General features: G+C 42.5%; 2 protein-coding genes and 1 long non-coding RNA gene across 9 annotated transcripts in view; 2 read left to right on the forward strand and 1 right to left on the reverse strand.

Moving 5' to 3' along the window:
* Positions 1-18,798, reverse strand: part of LOC125618708 — a 38,641-nt gene extending 19,843 nt beyond the window's left edge. For both annotated transcript variants that reach the window (XR_007350114.1, XR_007350113.1), the window contains exon 1: positions 18,575-18,798. This is a non-coding gene — a long non-coding RNA (uncharacterized LOC125618708). The remainder of the gene's footprint in view (positions 1-18,574) is intronic.
* Positions 302-6,935, forward strand: Pex19 (peroxisomal biogenesis factor 19). Of its 2 annotated transcripts, XM_015492003.2 has the most exons (8): positions 302-447; positions 1,834-1,943; positions 2,369-2,534; positions 2,963-3,048; positions 3,259-3,420; positions 4,438-4,614; positions 4,846-4,890; positions 5,044-6,935. In XM_015492003.2, the coding sequence occupies exons 1-8, from the start codon at positions 378-380 to the stop codon at positions 5,125-5,127; spliced, it is 900 nt and encodes a 299-aa protein (XP_015347489.1). In that variant the 5' UTR covers positions 302-377; the 3' UTR covers positions 5,128-6,935. The 2 variants fall into 2 exon arrangements, with proteins under 2 accessions (XP_015347489.1, XP_048666142.1); XM_048810185.1 differs by lacking the exon at positions 1,834-1,943 and having other exon boundaries at positions 377-447.
* Dcaf8 (DDB1 and CUL4 associated factor 8) overlaps positions 17,911-18,941 on the forward strand; it is a 47,157-nt gene continuing 46,126 nt past the window's right edge. The window contains exon 1 of one of the 5 annotated variants that reach the window (XM_015492005.2): positions 17,911-18,060. The gene's annotated coding sequence lies outside the window, so the exon portion shown is untranslated. The other 4 variants (XM_015492009.2, XM_015492008.2, XM_015492004.2 and 1 more) reach the window with 4 other exon arrangements.

Below are 18,941 nucleotides of genomic sequence, written 5' to 3' on the forward strand. Positions count from 1 at the left end.
GGGGGGGGGGGGAGGGATGGAAAATAGTATGATATGCACCATCATTACCTTCTCAGTTATATATGCATAGATCTGGGATTTTGTAGGCAATTTGTCTCAATGTGGGCTATCCAAAGCTCAGGAAGGAATAATGAAAGAGCTTTTCTAGGTAAAGTGAGAAGTTAAGTGAAAAGAGTACAAGCCAGGAAGTTCTCCAGGCGAAACAGACAGACAAACCAAAAACAAAATCACACCTCTTCCCGTCCCTTTAAAAATGGCGGTTCCCCCAAAGACCAATGATCCCATTGGCTGTATGAGGCAGAGTGGGCGGGAGCTAGGGGGCGGGCACGCTATAGCTGCCGGAGTCCAGCCTCCTACGGCAAGTCAGAGGCAGAAAGATGGCGGCCGCTCCGGAAGACTGTGGTGTTGGGGCCGAAGCGGACCGGGAATTGGAGGAGCTTCTGGAAAGTAAGAGCCTGTGATGGGAAAGGTCCAAGGAGGTAGTTTTGAGGACCCATTCAGGGGAGTGACCCTGAGATATTTGGGGTGGAGCAGGAAAGTATCTAAAGTGATTGGCGGGGGCGAAGGTCTGGCTGCGACCCCAAAGAACATCTCTGGGTCACCCTGTCCCTCCTCCGCGGTGGGAGCTGGGGAGTTCACCCTGGGCCCCTCAGCTGCCCAGATCATTGATCTCCCTGCCGGGAGAAACGGTGCCCTGTAAGACCGTATTTGCGAGCCCCCTTCAAACCCCCTTGCATCAGGTTAGTAAATTCTTGAAGTGTAGCTCCCCTAGGCCAGTAGCAGCTTTTGGTCCTCGGTGGGCAGCGAACCGGAGACTCTTGGTTTACATACATTAACTCTTAAGCCCATAGGGCGTCCTTCTGTGCCTCGTCTTAACATAAGACACATCTTTTTCCCCTCCCAGTCCTTTCCCCTGTTTTTTACAAGACCCCATAATTCTTTCATCTTGCAGTTGTTCGAGTAAACTCCTTTTCCATTATTTTGAGAAAATGAAGATGGACTGTTCATCCTCCTGAAAGACAGTGGATGTTCTTTTCTTTCTTAGCTTTTCCTCCACTCCTCTGTTGGTTTTCTGCCCAGAGTGGGGCTAGTGCCCTTTCCCTATGCCTGGCAAACAGAGTGGTGGTGGCAACACAGGCTCTTTAGGACAGAGGTGAATTTTTTTAAATCTCTTGCTCAGTCACAGAGATGTGAGCAGGCAGAAAAATGAACAGAAACAGTGAGGAGTGCCAAGTGACTCTGAATTGGCAGAGTTATCTGGAGAGATGAGACCAAAGGGAACTCTAGGAGCTCGCTGTGGGAGAACTATATTGAAGAATAACATAAGAGAGTTTAATGCCCTCCCATAAAGTGCATGGAGTCCCTCAATTTGCACTAGCATCAGGACCAATGGAAATCTGGGTGGGACATCTTGTGCAGTCTTGCCAAAGATTATTCCCACTTTAAGGCTCCAAAGTGAGTTCAGGAGGATAAGGACATTTGTGTCCTCTGCTTTTGTTGGATATTTATATGTAATTTCTAGAAAATTATTAGTGTGTAAGGGTGGAAGTATTGCTGCAGAACTTCTTTTAACTTTCTCCTCCCAGTTATGAGATGGACACTTGTTCCACCATAGGAATTTCTTTCCATTTGATTACAATAAATTTGGTAATACTGAGAGAATTGGAAGGCTTATTGATCAGTGGGCTAGGAAGGAGAGACTCCAAAAAAGGAGAAAACTTGAAGAAAGTTCACACTTTGGAAGATCATTTTCCCAATGCTTTGCCCATAAAACACCCAGCCTTGCATCTTCATCCATCCCCAACACACACGCCATGTCTCTTGTCTCTGAAGGTGCTCTTGATGATTTCGATAAAGCCAAACCCTCCCCAGCACCCCCTCCTACCACCACGGCCCCCGATGCTTCAGGGCCCCAGAAGAGATCGCCAGGAGACACTGCCAAAGTATAAATTCCACCCCCTTAAGGGAGAGGGAGGGGATGGGCATGCAGCTCTGAGCAGAGGTGGGGCAGGCCCCTGTGGGCCAGAGGGGAGGGTGGAAGGGTGCTTTGGCCTCACACTGCTGAGTGCTCTTGCAGGCCTTAGTCCTTGTAAAACAGGGACCCAAGGTTGAGTGGAAGTATCTCAAGGATGTTCCTTGAGAAAAGAGTGGGTTTAAGCGGTTGGATTTGATTGATACCACTTTATACCTTTCCCTCAATGGCCAGAAGCCTTTCTTGCTGTCCTAATGAGGAGAGGTAGATAGAATGTCCAGTGGAGGTTGGTAGGAGGGAGGTCCTACATTTCCTGGAGCTACTACTTGTCTCCTATCAGTAGAGTGCCGGTAGTGCGTGCCATAAAGGATGCATTTTGACTACCCTCCCCTGCAGGATGCCCTCTTCGCCTCCCAAGAGAAGTTTTTCCAGGAACTATTCGACAGCGAGCTGGCTTCCCAAGCCACTGCAGAGTTCGAGAAGGCAATGAAGGAGTTGGCTGAGGAAGAGCCCCACCTGGTGGAGCAGTTCCAAAAGCTCTCAGAGGCTGCTGGAAGAGTGGGTAAGGAGGAGAGCTAAGACAAAGGGAAATATCTAGACAGACCTAGTAAGTCTTTATTGCTTGAGAACACCAGGATTCTCAGTAAAATTGAATCAATCATAATGTTACAGCCATAGGATGGAGCGAGGCATCAGGAGGAAATATGAGAACCAAGTTTAAGGAAAGGAATGAGATGTTATAAAATAATAAAAAATATTATCCAAAACTGACCATTGTAAAGGATGCAGTGTTATTGTAGATGTTACTGTGGAGAACAAACTGATATACAATCCATGTAGATTTAAGAAATGGCTATGAAGATAATAGAGTATTCAGAGATTTGAAGCAATAGTTATTTACATGCTTCATATCCAAGCTGGAAACAAAGTAATATAGTCAAGCAGTCAATTAAAATCCTAAATGATCCTGGTTGTTTTGATCTCTTCTAGGCAGTGATGCAACCTCCCAGCAAGAATTTACTTCTTGTCTAAAGGAGACATTAAGTGGCCTAGCCAAAAATGCCACTGATCTTCAGGTTAGTGGGGAATGGGTAGGAGATCACAAGGGGCCCACTTTCAAACCCTTCACTAACAGTCTGTAAAGACATGCTCCTGGATATCTTCCAACTCTATCCTTGCCTCACTATTTTGTTACAGGCAAGTTTAGATTGTTCTTTCCCACCTGAAAGAGTGGTAGCATCCCAGAAAGGCAGTATACCTGTTCACTTCTCTCTCGTCCTGACTAGAACTCGGGCATGTCGGAAGAGGAGCTGACCAAGGCCATGGAGGGTCTGGGCATGGATGAAGGGGATGGGGAAGGGAACATCCTCCCCATCATGCAGAGTATTATGCAAAACCTACTATCCAAGGATGTGTTGTACCCGTCACTGAAGGAGATCACAGAAAAGGTTTGTGCCACTTGATCCTTTTCTTCTCACTCTCCATCTTATCAACTCATATGGGTTGCTTTGCTCCAAACCTGCAGTGACAGTAATGAGTGTACAAGTCCGTTTTGTTCATTCTTTGCTTATTTTGTGGTGGTGGGAAGAGTTGGGGGGTGTCATATCTCTGAGCAATAAACCCACTACACTGAGAATCTCTGTGGTGGAAGGAGAAATCCTTCAGCTATCGTTTTCCATAAACGCTTCAAGACTTTGGGATTGTCTGATCAAACCCTTCTTATATTTCTGACTTCATTTATCCAACAAGTATTCACTGGCTTTCTATTATGAACAATTTAAAAAGAGTTCAAATGATGATCCCTTCCATCAAAAAGCTTATAATTTTACCAGAGAGATGACATGAGCAACATGTGGCTAAATATGAAATGAATAGTATATCAGTCAAGAGACAAGGGTTTGTTTGGCCTAAGTCCAATAGTCAAGCTAAGAATGGCTTTTACACTTTTTTTTTAATATTTATTTTTTAGTTATAGATGGACACAATGCTTTATTTTAGATTTATGTGGTGCCAAGGATCGAACCCAGTGCCTCACACATGCTAGGCAAGCGCTCTACCTCAGAGCCACAATCGCAGCCCCGGTTTTTACACTTTTAAAGTTTTTGTTTTTGTTTTTTTGTGGTGCTGGGGACCTTGTGCAAGTGAGGCAAACACTCTACCAACTGAGCTATATCCCCAGCCCTTAAAGGTTGTTAAAACAACAATAAAGAATATACAATAGAGACCATATAGGACCCTCTAGACCTAAATATTTATTACCTAGCCCTTTACAGAAATAGTTTGCTAACATCTATGATAATAAATGCTAGTACAGCCAAATGATCTGATTGGAGTCAGTGCTATTTCTCATGATGAACTTGTTTATTTAGTTTTTCTTTCTCCTTTCCTTCACATTTTAAGTATTCTCATTCCCCTTCCCCACCCATTGTGCATTTAATTCTTCCCTATCCATTCTCTTTCCTTAGTATCCAGAGTGGTTGCAGAGTCACCGGGAATCTCTGCCTCCTGAGCAGTTTGAAAAATATCAGGAGCAGCACAGTGTCATGGGAAAAATATGTGAACAATTTGAGGCAGAGACACCTACAGACAGTGAGGCCACTCAAAAGGCCCGTTTTGAGACGGTGCTAGATCTTATGCAGCAGGTAAGGCTTTCTCTTGCCATCTGCTCACTGATACTGTCTGCTTGGGTGTTTAGTGAAGAAGTTACCTAGGAAGGATATACTATACTACCAAACCTGGGTGGAGGAGGAAGCACAAGAGAGTCCATATTGCATGGTCAGAAGAAATCAGAGAGATTACTAACCAGATTCCTTGTCAAGCTCCTCTGTTATTTTCTGGGATTTTTTTTTAATCTTATATTTTCTATTTTCTAGCTACAGGATTTGGGTCATCCTCCAAAAGAACTGGCTGGGGAGATGGTGAGTATATCTTCTAGATTTTAATCTAAGCCCCCATTTCAACAACTCTGGTGATTCTACCTAAAGTAATAATTACGGCTGCTGGAGATGGACCTTCAGAAACTCCAGCCTGAAAAGTGAGCAATTATCTGATTTCCTTCATCTCTTCTCCAGCCTCCTGGCCTCAACTTTGACTTGGATGCCCTCAATCTCTCAGGCCCACCAGGTGCCAGTGGTGAACAGTGTCTGATCATGTGAGACAAACATGTTTTCCTCCCTGAGTCCCAGCCATGGGAAACATCTGGAGTCAACAGAACCATTGGGAACCGAGAGAGACAGGAGTGTCATCTGCAGGAGTGGTTTGCCCACAGCCCTCCATAGTCCCATTCAAGATTGTGCCATACTGGCTGAGGCTTTTCCTCTGACTTTCGAAGAGTAGGATCTGTTTCACAGGCCATTTCTGTGAGCCCTGCTCATGGTTTCTGCTGCTAGCAAAGACCCACCTACAAGCCAGGTGAAGGAAGGTACCCCTTTGGGGGAAGCACCTTCTTCCCTCTCCCAAAATAGCGTTATACATGTCCACATTGATGTTCACTTTTACTTCCAGGGTCTTCGTGCCTTGTCTCTACTCCCTCTCTTGGATCTGGGGAGTAAGGGCAGAGTCCTGGGACTCTATTTCTACACTTCTCTTGGACAGGGACTTTGGGAATGGGGAGAAACTTAGCCTCAGCCGGAAATGTAGATCTGTCCCTTGCTCTCTTGCCTTTAGACAGACCATTCTGAATTCTCTGAAGGGAAAGGGCCTTAGTATCTATTACAGTAGGGTTGGAAGAGAAACCTTTTCCTCCCTCTAGGTGCTGAGTCCTCAACTTCCTGTTCCAGCCTGAGAACTTCAGTTGCTATCCTGGTTCTTTCTACAATGCTGTATGATCCGGATGAACCCAGCCCCTGACTTAACATTGCCTCCTGCCTGTCCTCTTATCTCCTTTTTAAAATACCCTTCATTCCAACCCTTCTTAGCCCACACTAAGATAAAGAAGGGCCCTTCCCATTCCCCCTCATTTGGTTCATCCACCACTTTGACTGATTCCTTCCCTCTCTGGCAAACACATAGTAGTAATGTCAGGTGTGGCAAATGAATGGCTATTCTTCCCAGATATATTCTGGCTTATTTGAATCATCTGATTCCTTTAGAATCCTTGGTTCACGGAGGTGCTTAGGAAAGGAGAAGGGGTGCAGCCTAGGTCCTTTTCCTGCAACCTCATGGGGCAGTGTCTAATAAATATTCTGAGTGAGGAGTGTGGCCTGTTTTTCATCCAGGTCTTTTTCTGCTTCCTTAGCTTCTATAAGCTGCAGTGTAGGGAATGTGATTAGTTTTCTGTAACATCATGCTAGCCTTCACCACCGCCCTCAATCCCAGCTCAGTCTGCACCTCAGTTGGCAAAGGAGAATAGTTCTCTTTCCTCATTTTTCTCTTGGGTATTTCAATTTGAAAAGCGTTGCAATTGGTATTATATTTTTACTTTTCATTTTCATACTATGATTAATGTTAGTAATATATTGTTAACATGTTTTCTCAATTATTTATCTTTGAGCTGACATTGCCCTTCTCAGTGGATCTAGGGATCTTGGCTGCCATATGTTTGGTGGATACCCTGGTCAGCCTAGCTGGCTGTCCTTGTTCACTGGAAAATAATTCTTGCCAGAACAAATTCACATTCATCATCTGAGTCACTCTGAGCTACTGACATGTCACTTTCCCCTGGTTTAAAATTTTTCACTATTTAAAAGTCCCATACATTCTCTGGCCTTGGAAAGGAAGGAAATGTTCTTGAGGCCTTAGGCTATTTGGAAAAGTCCAGTACCATACCTAATCAGAGCTTGGAAGAACCCAGGTCTGAATGTGAGACTTTTACTTTGTGACACGTAGAAAAAGTACAAGGGGACTTGTGATGACGGTTATGTGGCCTGAATGCCAAAATTCTCTCCTTAAAGTTCCAGCCCAAAACTGGGAAAGAATAGAGAACAGGAAGGATGAATAAAAGGGCTCTGCTCTTTGAACTGTGTATATACTGTCCTGCCAGTTTTCTTTTCTGGTAGCCTGACCAAGGCTTTTAATCCATGGATTTAAAAGATGCCCTAGTCTACTTTAGCTCTGTTCCCAAGACACTCGTTTTCATTTTCATTTATTTTGATTGAACATGAGCAAATTGACTTCTGATTACTCTCTGATTCAAAGTACTATTTGAATTATTCTAGGACTTGTGGAGGGATAGAGCTGGGTACCCTATGGTAGTCTTTCTTAACCATGTATGGTGTAGAACCAGGTTTTTTTGTTTTTATACATCTAATTCTTCATAAATCAAAACTGACAGGTATGGACTTTACCCTGCATTGAACACACCTTGTAAGATTTTGTTTTTGTTTTAATACAGGGGATTGAAGCCAGAGGTACTTAACAACTGAGCCACTTCCCCAGTCCTTTGCCCAGGGCCTGGCTGAGTTGTTGAGGCTAGCTTTGAACTTGAGATCCTCCTGCCTCAGTCTCCTGAGCCATTGGGATTAGAGGCATGCACCACTATGCAAGTTTGACAACATCCAAACTGTTGAGACCCTGTTCAACAGATTGAATCCATTGGTTATGTTCTTGGATATCACAACCATGTAAAATATTTAAAAGTTTCTTAACACTCTCAGTTTCTAATTCCTCATGCCACAAATTGGAGGTTGGAGCCTCTTCACAGACCAACACAAGTCTTCAAACCACCTTTGAGAAGCATTGCTCTGGGCCCTTTTTAGTCTTTTCATAGATTCTAGTCAAACATACATTTCTATGCTTGTGGAGTTTGCTCCCATGTGAGAGTTGCCCTTAGAGAACTTGTTCTACAGCAAGAATATATCACTGGAAGAACATCTCACATTTTTCTAGCCTGCCTTTTCTTCTGCTTAAAAATAACTATTGCAAAGCTTAGGTTTGATGAAATATGTATGCTGCTCTCAAATTTTATAGAAGATGCTTCTTTGTTCCAAAATTCTATATCTTAGATAATAAACTCGTGATTGTATGGATGGCTTCATGAATTAAGAATCAAATCCATACAGAATTTGTAATATTAAGGATATGTTCCTGTGACATCCTTTTAAAGGCTCATGAAGTAGTTATACTGTTGAGATGGCTTTTGGGAGCTTGGAGAAAACAGTGGTCCACATTAAAAAAGACTAGAAGGCTTTAAGGAAGTGGGCATGTTGTACAACAATGAAAAACCTAACCAGCTGACCATATCCCTCAGAAAGGCCTGGGGCTTTTTTTTTTTTTTTTTTAATAAAGACAATAAGAATAGGAAAGGCACTGAGGAAGGGTTACCAGCAACTTGAGAACTTTAGAAGTGGCTATTGTAAATTGTTATAGAACTGTTTTTCTTTGTCATGATGGGATGATAGGATTTAAAATTTTTTTAGTTGTAGATGAACACAATACCTTTATTTTATTTATTTATTTTTATATGGTGCTGAGGATCGAACCCAATGCCTAGCATGTGCTAGGCAAGCACTCTACCACTGAGCCACAACCCCCCACCTCCAGGATACCATCTTGACATAGCAAAGGATAGTTGGCAACATTTAATTTTAGAAGCAAGGTGGGTGAATTTCTGTAAGGGAAACAAGTTCAAACTAATATTAACAGATGACTAATAGAACATGAGTGGTCTAGGAGTAAGGTGGACAGCCACAAGAATTTTAAACAAGAGAGGTGAAGAGCTTGAACCAAAGACTGTAATGAAAAGTCAAAATTCTTTGCTAGTTTCTAAGCCCAAGACAGTCTATAGGTTCACAAACTAACAATTGAAAGAGTTGTTTAGTTAACTACAAGTTAAGGTGGCTGGGGATGTAACTCAGTGGTAGAGCCCTTATCTAGCATGCATGAGAGGAAAGAATATCCAAAGAGTTGGAAAACAGGGATATAGGGTCTGAGTGGACACAGACACCCGGGAACCCAAAGCACCACACACTGCCTCCCCTCATAGTAGTAGTAGACCCACTCCCATTATATTATGAAAATGTGCAGTCAGGACATAAATGGAATGTTAGCCCAAATCTACCTTACAGTGGGTCCAAAGACCCACTTTAAGCCAGGCACAGTGGTGCACACCTGTAATCCCAGTACATTTGGAAACTGGAGAAATGCCCATTTTTGTTTTGTTTTGAGACAGGGTCTCATAAAGTTACTTAGGGCCTCACTAAATTGCTGAGGCTGGCTTTGAACTCATTCCTTCTGCCTCAGCCTCTTGAGTCGCTGTGAATATATTCTTTCAATAACCTTCAGGAAGGAAAATTAGAAGCTGTTTGCATTTATGAAATATAGGCAACAGTCTGTATGTACTCAGTGTCTTAACCTGGAGTTATGTTAATATAGTCAAAAAGGACTTGAGTGCGGAAGGCTGAGGCAGGAGAATTACAGGTTTAAACCTAGCCTCAGCAGCTTAGTGAGGTCCTAAGCAACTTAGCAAGACCGTGTCCCTGGTACCAAAAAAAATGGGTGAGTTGGACCTGGAAATTCTGCAGAATGTACGTTTCTTTGCTATACCAGGGTTATGGCAATCAGGTATTTGAGGATATGTTAGTCAAACCTAATGATCAAGTACTTTTCAGTTTCTTGATGAGATTATATATATATATATATATATATATATATATATATATATAGTATATTGAGTGTGTGTGTGTGTGTATATATATATATATATATATATACACACACATACACACATACATATATACATATATACACACACACAAGATGGGAAATAAGGGGCCGAGGTTGTGGTAGAGTGCTTGCCTAGCATGTGTGAGGCACTAGGTTCGATCCTGGGCACCACATTAAAAATAAAAAAGGTATTGTGTCCATCTACAACTAAAAAAAAGATGGGAAATAAGTCCTGGAAAGGTGCAGGAGTCTGCCACATTTTAGTCTATTGGTCTGAAGCATTCTGGAATATTCCCTCAAGTAATGGACAGGTTATCACAGAGCTCTTACAGTTTTGGAGGCAGCATATTCTTATCCTAAGGCAGCTTAGGAATGCAAGAAAGGGTTCAGCAACAGGTATTGGGGGGGCATGTCTCCTGGAAAATTCCACAGTACTAGAGGTATATATGATAGGAAATGATCCTATGTGGATTCCCTGGCAATCCAGACCTCAAGGATTCTGGAGTAAGATGGTGACATCTTTAGCAAAGAAAGTTTTGAGAAGTGTCTTCTGGCAGGCTGTTAAGCTCCAGTAGAGTCTCAGTTCCTGGCTATGAGATATTAAGTGACTGACTGTATGATCAGTTACCCATATAACTAGCTGGTTCTTGTCAGACCAAGTTGTAAGGTTAGGTGGATATAGCAACAATCCATTTTACAGCAGGAAAATATAGTCAGGAAGAGGCCCAAGAAAACTTGGTGGCACAAGTAAGTTAAATTGAACAAAGGGTCTCAGCCACCTTCCTGTGCTAGTTACTTTAGTTGCATTGAAATCTTTACCTTAGCTCATTACCTATGGCCACATGAAAATTCCTTCAACTGTCTGACAGGAAGGAAAAATTGAGGTCTAGACAAGTTGGCTTTTTGCCTTGGGGAAAGCCAAATAGGGCCTACAGCCTCTCAGTAGCCCCACTCAGAAATAGCTCTAAAGAGAGATGATGAGGACAAGTCCTTTCAAAGTGTAGGGTATCAGGTGCAGTGGTACATGCCTGTAATCCCAGAGGTTCAGAAGGCTGAAGCAGGAGGATTGCAAGTTCAAAGCCAGCCTCAGCAATTTAGCAAGGCCATAAGCAACTTGGTGGGCCCCTATCTCAAAATTAAAAGGGCTGGGCATATGGCTTAGTGGTTGAGAGCCCCTGGGTTCAATCCCTGGTACAAAAAGGGAAAAAAAAAAAAAAGGCTGGAGATATTGCTCAGTAGTAGGGTGCCTCAAGATCAATTTCCAGCACCCACCCCCCACACAAATCAATTGTTATTTCTTTTTTGTTTTGTTTTGTTTATTCTAATCAGTTACACATGCCAGCAGACTGCGTTTCAATTCATTGTACACAAATGGAGCACAATTTTTCACTTCTCTGATTGTACACAAAGTAGAGCCACACCATTCGTGCAATTATACATGTACCTAGGGTAATGATGTCCATCTCATTCCACAAATCAATTGTATTTCTATACATTTATAATGAACAATCTGAAAATGAAATCCAGAAAGTAAATCCACTCAGCATCAAAAGGAAAAAACAAAAACAGATGAAGTGAAATTTTTTTGCCATGAGAACTACAAAGCATTAGATCAAAGAAGATCTGAATAAATGGGAAAATATCCATGGTCGTGGGTCAGAAGACTTATTAAGTCTGTAACAACCAAGTGTGGTGGCTCATGCCTGTAATCCCAGATGCTTGGGACACTGAGGCAGGAGGATTGTGAATTCAAAGCCAGCCTTGGCAATTTAGCGAGGCCCTAAGCAATTTAGTGAGACCCTGTCTCAAAATAAAACATAAATAGGGTTGGGGATGTGGCTTAATGGTTAAACATCCCTGGGTTCAATCCCTGGTACCAAAAAAAAAAGTATAACACTCCCCAATTAGTCTCCAGATTCAATGCAGACAAGTGGATTCTAAAATTCATGTGGGCCGGGCACAGTGGCACACACCTGTAATCCCAGAGGCTCAGAAGGCTGACACTGGAAGATCACAAATTCAAAGCCAGACTCGGCAAAAGTGAGACATTAAGCAACTCAGTGAGACTCTGTCTCTAAATAAAACACAAAGCAGGGCTGGAGATGTGGCTCAGTGGTTGAGTGTCCCTGAGCTCAAAACCTGGTACTCTAAAAATTTTTAAAAAGTAAATAAAATAAAAATTCATGTGGAATTTCAATGGACATGGAAGAACCAAAACGGCTAATAAAGAATAAAGTAGGCGGGCTCATTTTTCACTTTCAAAACAGTACAAAGCAATGATTAAACAGTGTGGTACTGGCACAAGAACAGACACTTGAGATCAATGGAATAGAATTGAGTCCAGAAGTAAAACTTTATCTGCAGTTAAATGATTTTTGTCAAGGGTGTCAAGACCATTCAGTGGAAAAAGAATGACTTTCTCACAAATGGTGTTGAGTAAATAGTCATGTAAAAAAACAAAGTTTTGTCCTTACACCATTTACAAAAATTAACTCAAAATATATCAAATACCTAAAAATAAGAACTAAAACTAGAGCTGTTAGAAGAAAACACAAGGATAAAACCTTATGACTTTGGGTTTGGCAAAACATTCTTAGATAGGATACCAAAAGCACAAGCAACAACAACAAGAGATAAATTGTATATCACCAAAATTAAAAAAGTTTTGTGCTTCAAAAGACTGTCAAGAAATTGAAGAGAGGACTGGAGTTGTGGCTTAGCGGTAGAGTGCTCACCTAGCACATGTTTGATCCACAGCACCATATAAAAATAAATAAATAAATATACTGAGTCCAACTACAACTAAAAAAAATATTTTAAAAAAGAGAAAAGAAAAAAGAAATTGAAAAGACAATCCACAGAAAGGGAGAGAATACTGGCAAACTACATATCTGATAAGGGAACTGTGTCTAGAATGTACACTCTCAGTAATGAAAGACAACCCATTTTTAAAGTGCACAAAGACTTTGAATACTCATTCCTCCAAAGAAGGCATAAAATTGACCAAAAAGCACATGAAAATTTGCTTGACATCATTAGTCTTCAGATAATTGCAATGAAAGCCACACTGAGATCCCACTTCACAACCTCCTAGGATGACTAGAATCAACATAATGAGATTACAAGTATTACAAAGGATGAGGGGAAATCAGAATCTTCATACTTTGCTGCTGTGAATGTAAAATAGTGTGACAGCTTTGGAAAACAGTGGGAATTCCTCAGATATGTAAGCAGAATTAAACATGATCCACCAATTTCATTCCTTGGTACATATCAAAGATGAAAATGGATCCACACAGAAACTTGCACGTGAATGTTCATATTAGGATTATTCATATTATCCAAAAAATTTAGCCAGGTATGGTGATCCACTGCCTTTTAATCCCAGCGACTCTAGAAAGTGAGGCAGGAGGATGGAAAGTTCAAGGCCAACCTCAGCAATTTAGCAAGGCTTTAAGTAACTTAGCAAGACCCTGTCTCAAAATAAAAAGTAGAAAGGGCTGGGGTGTAGCTCAGTGGTAGAGCACTCCTAGATTCAGTCACCAGCAAGAAAAATAAAAAATAATAATAGCCAAAAAGTGAAAATCCAATGTCAATCAACAGAATGTTGTTTGTCCATAAGAAATGAAGTATTTGTTAGGTGCAGGACAGGCTGAAAAAGTTGTCTGCGGGGCATGCCAAACAAAGTTAGCTGCAGGGTGACCTGGCCACTCAAACCCTCTGTCTGGTTCTTTATCATCTGTTTGCTTCAATCCCAAACGCCCAAGCCCCGGCTCAAGACTGAACACTCAACCCCCCCCCCCAGGCTGAACACTTAACCCCACTTGTGCCAACAAGGCAGCTTGCAGACCCAGAGACCCCATTAGAATTAGGCTATAAAAACTCCCTCCTGCGGGGCCCCTCTCTCTTGCTCTGTCTCTCTTGCACGCGCTCTCTCCCTCTCCATCTCTCCTCTTCTCTTCCCCTCCCCCCCTTTTTCTTTCTCTCTGTCTCTCTTTCTCCTCTTTTGCACTGCTGCAATAAAGCTCTCTTGGTCGCTCTGAGTGTTGTGGTCACTTTCCTTTCAGTACTCATACATGCTACAACAAGAACGAAACTTGAAAAACTGTGCTAAGGGAAAGAAGCCAGTCATAAAAGACCACATACTATACAATTCAATTCATATGAAAGTTCAGAATAAAGCCAGATACAACGCACACCTGTAATCTCAGCAACCCTGGAGTCTGAGGCAAGAGAACTCCAAGCCAGTCTCAGCAACTTATTAAGGCCCTGTTTCAAAATAAAAAGGCTGGGTATGTGATTCAGTGGTAGAGTACCCCTGTTTCAATCACTGATACCATGCAAAGGGGACAAATATTAAGTTCAGAATATGGAAATTTCTGGAGATAGAAAATAATAGTTTCTTATGAATGGTGACAGCATGGGAAATTGGGGGCAGGTGATAGCTAAAGTATTGGGTTTCTTTCTTCTCCTTCTCCTCCTTGTATACTACCAAAATTAAAAAGTAGGATTTATTCATTTAAGAAGAAAAGAGAACTCTCACAGGGCAAGAAGAGACCCCCTTAGAGTTGCCCTAGGTGTCTGTTTGAGGTGATGAAAAGGTTCTAAAATTGGCTGTGGGGATGGTTGCACTTATCTGTGAGTTGTGCACTTTGAGTGAATTGTACATAAATTATATCTTAATAAAGCTGTTTTTTAAAAAAGTGTCATCCATCAAGTCTGTGAGTCTACATCTTAAAAGAGAAGCCTGGGTTTCCAAGTAAAGACTTGAAAGTCAAAGTATGTGGATGGTAGTTTAAACTGTAAAAACAGATACAATCAATTTGGAAGAACGTGTAGACTAAAAGGAAAGAGAAGCTAATGAAATAAATGGTCAATGGGATGATATAAATTCAGCCATGGAAAACAGTGTCACCGAAATTAGTATGATTGAGTATCTTGAAGACATAATTATCACAACCTCAAATTCAATAGGACAGCCCAAATGAGAATGGGAAAATTTAGTGCTAATGGCAGTTGTTTGGGTGGGAATAGTAATGGTATTCACCAAGGAATGGATACAAAAAACCAGATCATGGAGGATGAGGCTTTTGGTCCCCTATCCTTCACTAAAACTACTCTTGTCAAAATCTTAAATCTCCATTTTTTAAAAGTCTGTTTGTCAGTTTTTAGTCATCTTCGGTCTTTTGAGTGGGAGCGATGCAGCTTATCCAGCACATCATGGAACATTTTTGGGAATGTGTTTTGTAAGACCTTTCACTCCTGATTTTCTTAGCTTTCTTTCCTGACTACTCCTTTTTGATAATTTTTGCTGAATGCTCCTCTTCTCTGACCCTTCTAGTTGGAATGCCTCACAATTAAAGGTCTCAGTCATTAGATTTCTTCTTTTCCACATTAACTGAGCCCTCCCCATCCCATTGCTATCTATACCATTTATAATTTAATGACTCCCCAATTTATCAGTTTTCCCTTCTGTGAGCTCCACATACATATTTCTAATTGTTTATTCAGTAGCTCCATTTAGAAATTTAATAGGCATCTCCAGTTTAACATCTCTAAAATAGAACTGAATGTTTTCCCAAAAAAACTGTTTCTATTCCCCCATATGCTCAGTAAAAAGCCTTGCTATTTATTCAGTTACTCAAGTCAATCTGAGATATCCTTGACTCTTTCTTACATCTAACATTCAATCTATTAACAAGGCATTTCTATGCCACTTTCAAAGTATATTCTGAGTCCAACCACTTCATATCATGTCCATTTTAACACTAGTCTTGCAGGTCTGCAATAGTTTCCTCACTGGTTTTTCAGCTTGTATTTTGCCTCCTTGCAGGCAGTTAAAAAAAATCAATCAGGCTGGGCACAGTGATGAACACCTATAATTCCAGCAACTCAGAAGGCTGAGACAGGAGGATCACAAATTCCAAGCCAGCCTCAGCAACTTAGCGAGGCCCTCAAAATTAAAAATAAGACAGAATCACAGACTCTGAGACAGGAGTCATCTTTGTTTTCCGTTTGCTAGCAAAGCAATAAAACTTTTTCCTTTTCCTCAAAAATAAATAAATAAAAAGGGCCGGGGGATGTGGCTCAGTGGTTAAGTGCCCTTAGTTTTAATCCCTGATGCCCAAAACCACAAAATCAACAAGAATGAACCTCTTCAGCCAAGCAACTCTTGAGCCTGAGACAGGAAGATTGTAACAACTTCAAGACCAGCCTAACAGGCTGGGATTGTAGCTCAGTGGTCCAGTGCTTATCCAGCATGCATGAGGCACTGGATATAAATGAATAAATAAAAAATAAAGGTCCATCAACAACTAGGAAAATATTAAAAAAAAAAAAAAAAGACCAGCCTCAGCAACTTAGTGAGGCAATTCAGCAAGACCCTGTCTCAAAAAATAAAAAGGATTGGGGCTGGGATTATGGCTCAGCGGTAGAGCGCTCACCTCGCATGTGTAAGGCCCTGGGTTCGATTCTCAACACCACATAAAAATAAATAAATAAATAAAAGTTATTGTGTACAACTACAAAAAAAAATAAATATAATAAAAATAAAAAGGATTGGGAATGTGGCTCAGTGGTTAAGTGCCCCTAGGTTGAATCCCCCATTCCAAAAATATTAAAAAAAAAAAAAAAAAAGAAATGATGTGACTTTTACTCAAAATCCTGTGTGGCTTCATAGGATAAAATTCAGTCTCTCCTTGGTCTATAAGTCTGTAAGTGACCTGGCTCATCCTCCAACTAATTTCTTTACGTGCTCTTTTGCTCACTGGCTTTCTAATTAAGCACACTCAAGCTTCAGAGTCTTTAGCTTGCTTTTCCCTCTGACTGGAATGCTCTTTCCCAAGTATGCATGGGTTATTCTCATAGTTCAGGTCTTTATGCGTATGTCACCTCAATAAAGGGGCCTTCCCCAAACTCCCAAAGTAAAAGAGCACCCCCCATAACCCACTTTTATTTTCCTTTACAGTACTTCTCATAATTTTGTGCTACTCTTTGTCTCTTCTCACACTACATTCCCATCTACTCCAGTAGTCAGTTCCATGAATGTTAGAATCTTGGTTTTATTTACTGCTGTAACCCCAGCACCTAGAACAAACCCTCCCAAATAAGTAGTACAGTAAGTAGTTGACTAGCAGAAAGAATAAATTATAATGGTCGTCATAAAATAGCTACTTTGCACTCCAGCCCTGTTTTACGTGTTAAATTACAAAGATTTTTTTTAGACACAGTTCCTGCCCCCAGGAGCTTATATTCTATAGGATAGTTAGATTAAAAATACATAATTATGTATTAAATATTATAGGCAAAAAGTTGTGAAAAACGTAATACAAGCTGGTGTACTAGACCTGATTTAAGTGGAAAAATCCAGTCTAATAAAGGTTTAATAGATGAGCAGTCCAAGAAAAGGGAGCAAGCCTTGGGGCTGGAATCTGCTTTGGTCTGAGTGACAGCCAAAAAGGTCAGAGCAGAGCTAGGCAGTGTGAGAGGAGATAAAATCAAAGAAATAAGTGCCAGATCATGTAGAGCCTCGCGTGGAGGTCACTGCTAATTTTGATTTTTATTATGTAGCCAGACACTATTAGAGGTTTGGAGCAGGGGGCTATGACCCGACTTCCATTTTAAAAAGTCACTCCAGCTGTCCTGATTAATTGCAGCAGGGCAGTGATGGAAGCAGAGCGCCTATTGCACCAAGTAGTGAAGTAATGTAAGACTTGGAATAGGATGATAAGGGTAGAAAGGTCCAATTCTTGCACCCTGACCTTCTGGTTAAAAGGGGCGGGGAGATAAAGAAATAAAAACCGACCGATCGATGGATCCCCAGCCTGGCAGCTGGGAGCCATCCTCTACAGGATTCCTTTAGGTGTCAGAGCGAAGCAGAGTGTACAAAAATCACGCTTCCGTCACCGACCCATTCTTGGGAACCTTCACATCACCCCTCTTCGAAGAAAGCCTCCTGAATAGCTTAATTGCACCTCAAACTTGAGCCCCTTTTACAAAGACGGATAAATAAGGACTGTCGGGAACGTGCGCCTCCTTAAGCCGCTGACGGAAACGAAAGTCGTCAGAGGAAAGGGTTTTTTTCAGAAGAAATCTGTCGATAATTGCTCGTTCCGGGTGTGCAAGAATGGTGGTCACCCAGGAATTTGCCTACCAGACCCTTGGAAATGAAGTTTATTTCCGTCACAACTCTGGGAAGCCCCTAAATCGCACGTGTTTTGAGTTATCACAAGAGACGCCAGCCCTCCGCAACATTACGAAAACAACTTTGCCTCGTCGGTAATGCGCACGCGCCCCACACAGTTTTCCGTTGACTTTAAGCCCCGCCCCTTATGCGTCCTCCGTGGAGGGTTGGGAGCCGTGAGCTCGCGCGACCACTCTTTCCTCAGTCTTCTCGAGCACATCGTCGCAAAGGAGGCCGGAAAGCGTGGCGGCGCAGGCGCAAGCGCAGAGAGCGGAGGCGGTGGTGGTGGCGGCCGCTGGCCAGTGTAAGATGGCGGCGGCGTTGGTGGCGGCAGTGGACGGGACGGCTGGGCCTGGAACAGTCGGAGCAGCCGCTGGCAGAAGGATGACCCAAGACGGGAAGCGGGCTGCTGAGCCTCGCCGGCTCCCGTGCTTGTAACTGCCCCAGCCGGACACCCCCCCCTTGACCTACCCGGTCCGTGTCTCGTTCCGGCTCGGCCTGCCCCCCTCTCCCTTGCCGGTACCCCACAGAGTAGTCCTGATCCCTTTTCCAAGATCCTGGGGCTCAGGTCTTCTCCTTCCCTTGACCCGAGTCACTGTCAGGAGGACCGGTTGTCCTATCTACAGGTCTGTCCTGGGGTTGCCCCCAAAGCCACCCCCATAATTCACAGGGACTTCTTGCTTCGTCGGGTGACCCATTTGTGTGCTCTTATTTCTCCCTTTAGATGGGGGATGCGAGTCGCCCTGCGTCTCCCCGTCACCTCGGGGCCACCGCGCAATGTGTCCCCCTCCCCCATCCCAAGTTCTCAGGCCCAGCACCTTGTACGGAATGCCGAGGTCCAAGGAACCGGGAGTCGGTTGTTGCCGTCTGGTCTTGTCCTCTTTAGGATAGGATTCTCTTAGTTTACCAACTCCCACCTCCAAATCGTTTAGGACACCTTAGAACGGTCCCGTTTGGTCCCTGTTAGTTGGAAAGCATCTGGCGGCTTGAATTTCTGACTCATGATTGTTGCTGGAGTCTCTGTAAACAAACCGGCACTAGCGCTATCACATTCTCTCCGATATTCCCACCCCCACTCCCTGCCCTGTGCGTTCTTGTTGAGAGGTTGTTTGGTTGTGGTTTAATGTTGAAAAGAGTCAGGTTTTCCTTCTAAATGACTTCTGGTTTTAGTGGAGCTAGGATATC

The sequence above is a fragment of the Marmota marmota genome, unplaced genomic scaffold (assembly GCF_001458135.2).
Source record: "Marmota marmota marmota unplaced genomic scaffold, marMar, whole genome shotgun sequence".
Taxonomy (NCBI): domain Eukaryota; kingdom Metazoa; phylum Chordata; class Mammalia; order Rodentia; family Sciuridae; genus Marmota; species Marmota marmota.

Excerpts from the sequence above, each read along its gene's own strand:
- Pex19 (XM_015492003.2), top strand. The coding sequence starts at position 378 with ATGGCGGCCGCTCCGGAAGACTGTGGTGTTGGGGCCGAAGCGGACCGG. Across the intron at positions 448-1,833 it reads ATTGGAGGAGCTTCTGGAAA|GTGCTCTTGATGATTTCGAT; the intron begins GTAAGAGCCTGT and ends TTGTCTCTGAAG. Across the intron at positions 3,049-3,258 it reads AAAATGCCACTGATCTTCAG|AACTCGGGCATGTCGGAAGA; the intron begins GTTAGTGGGGAA and ends CGTCCTGACTAG.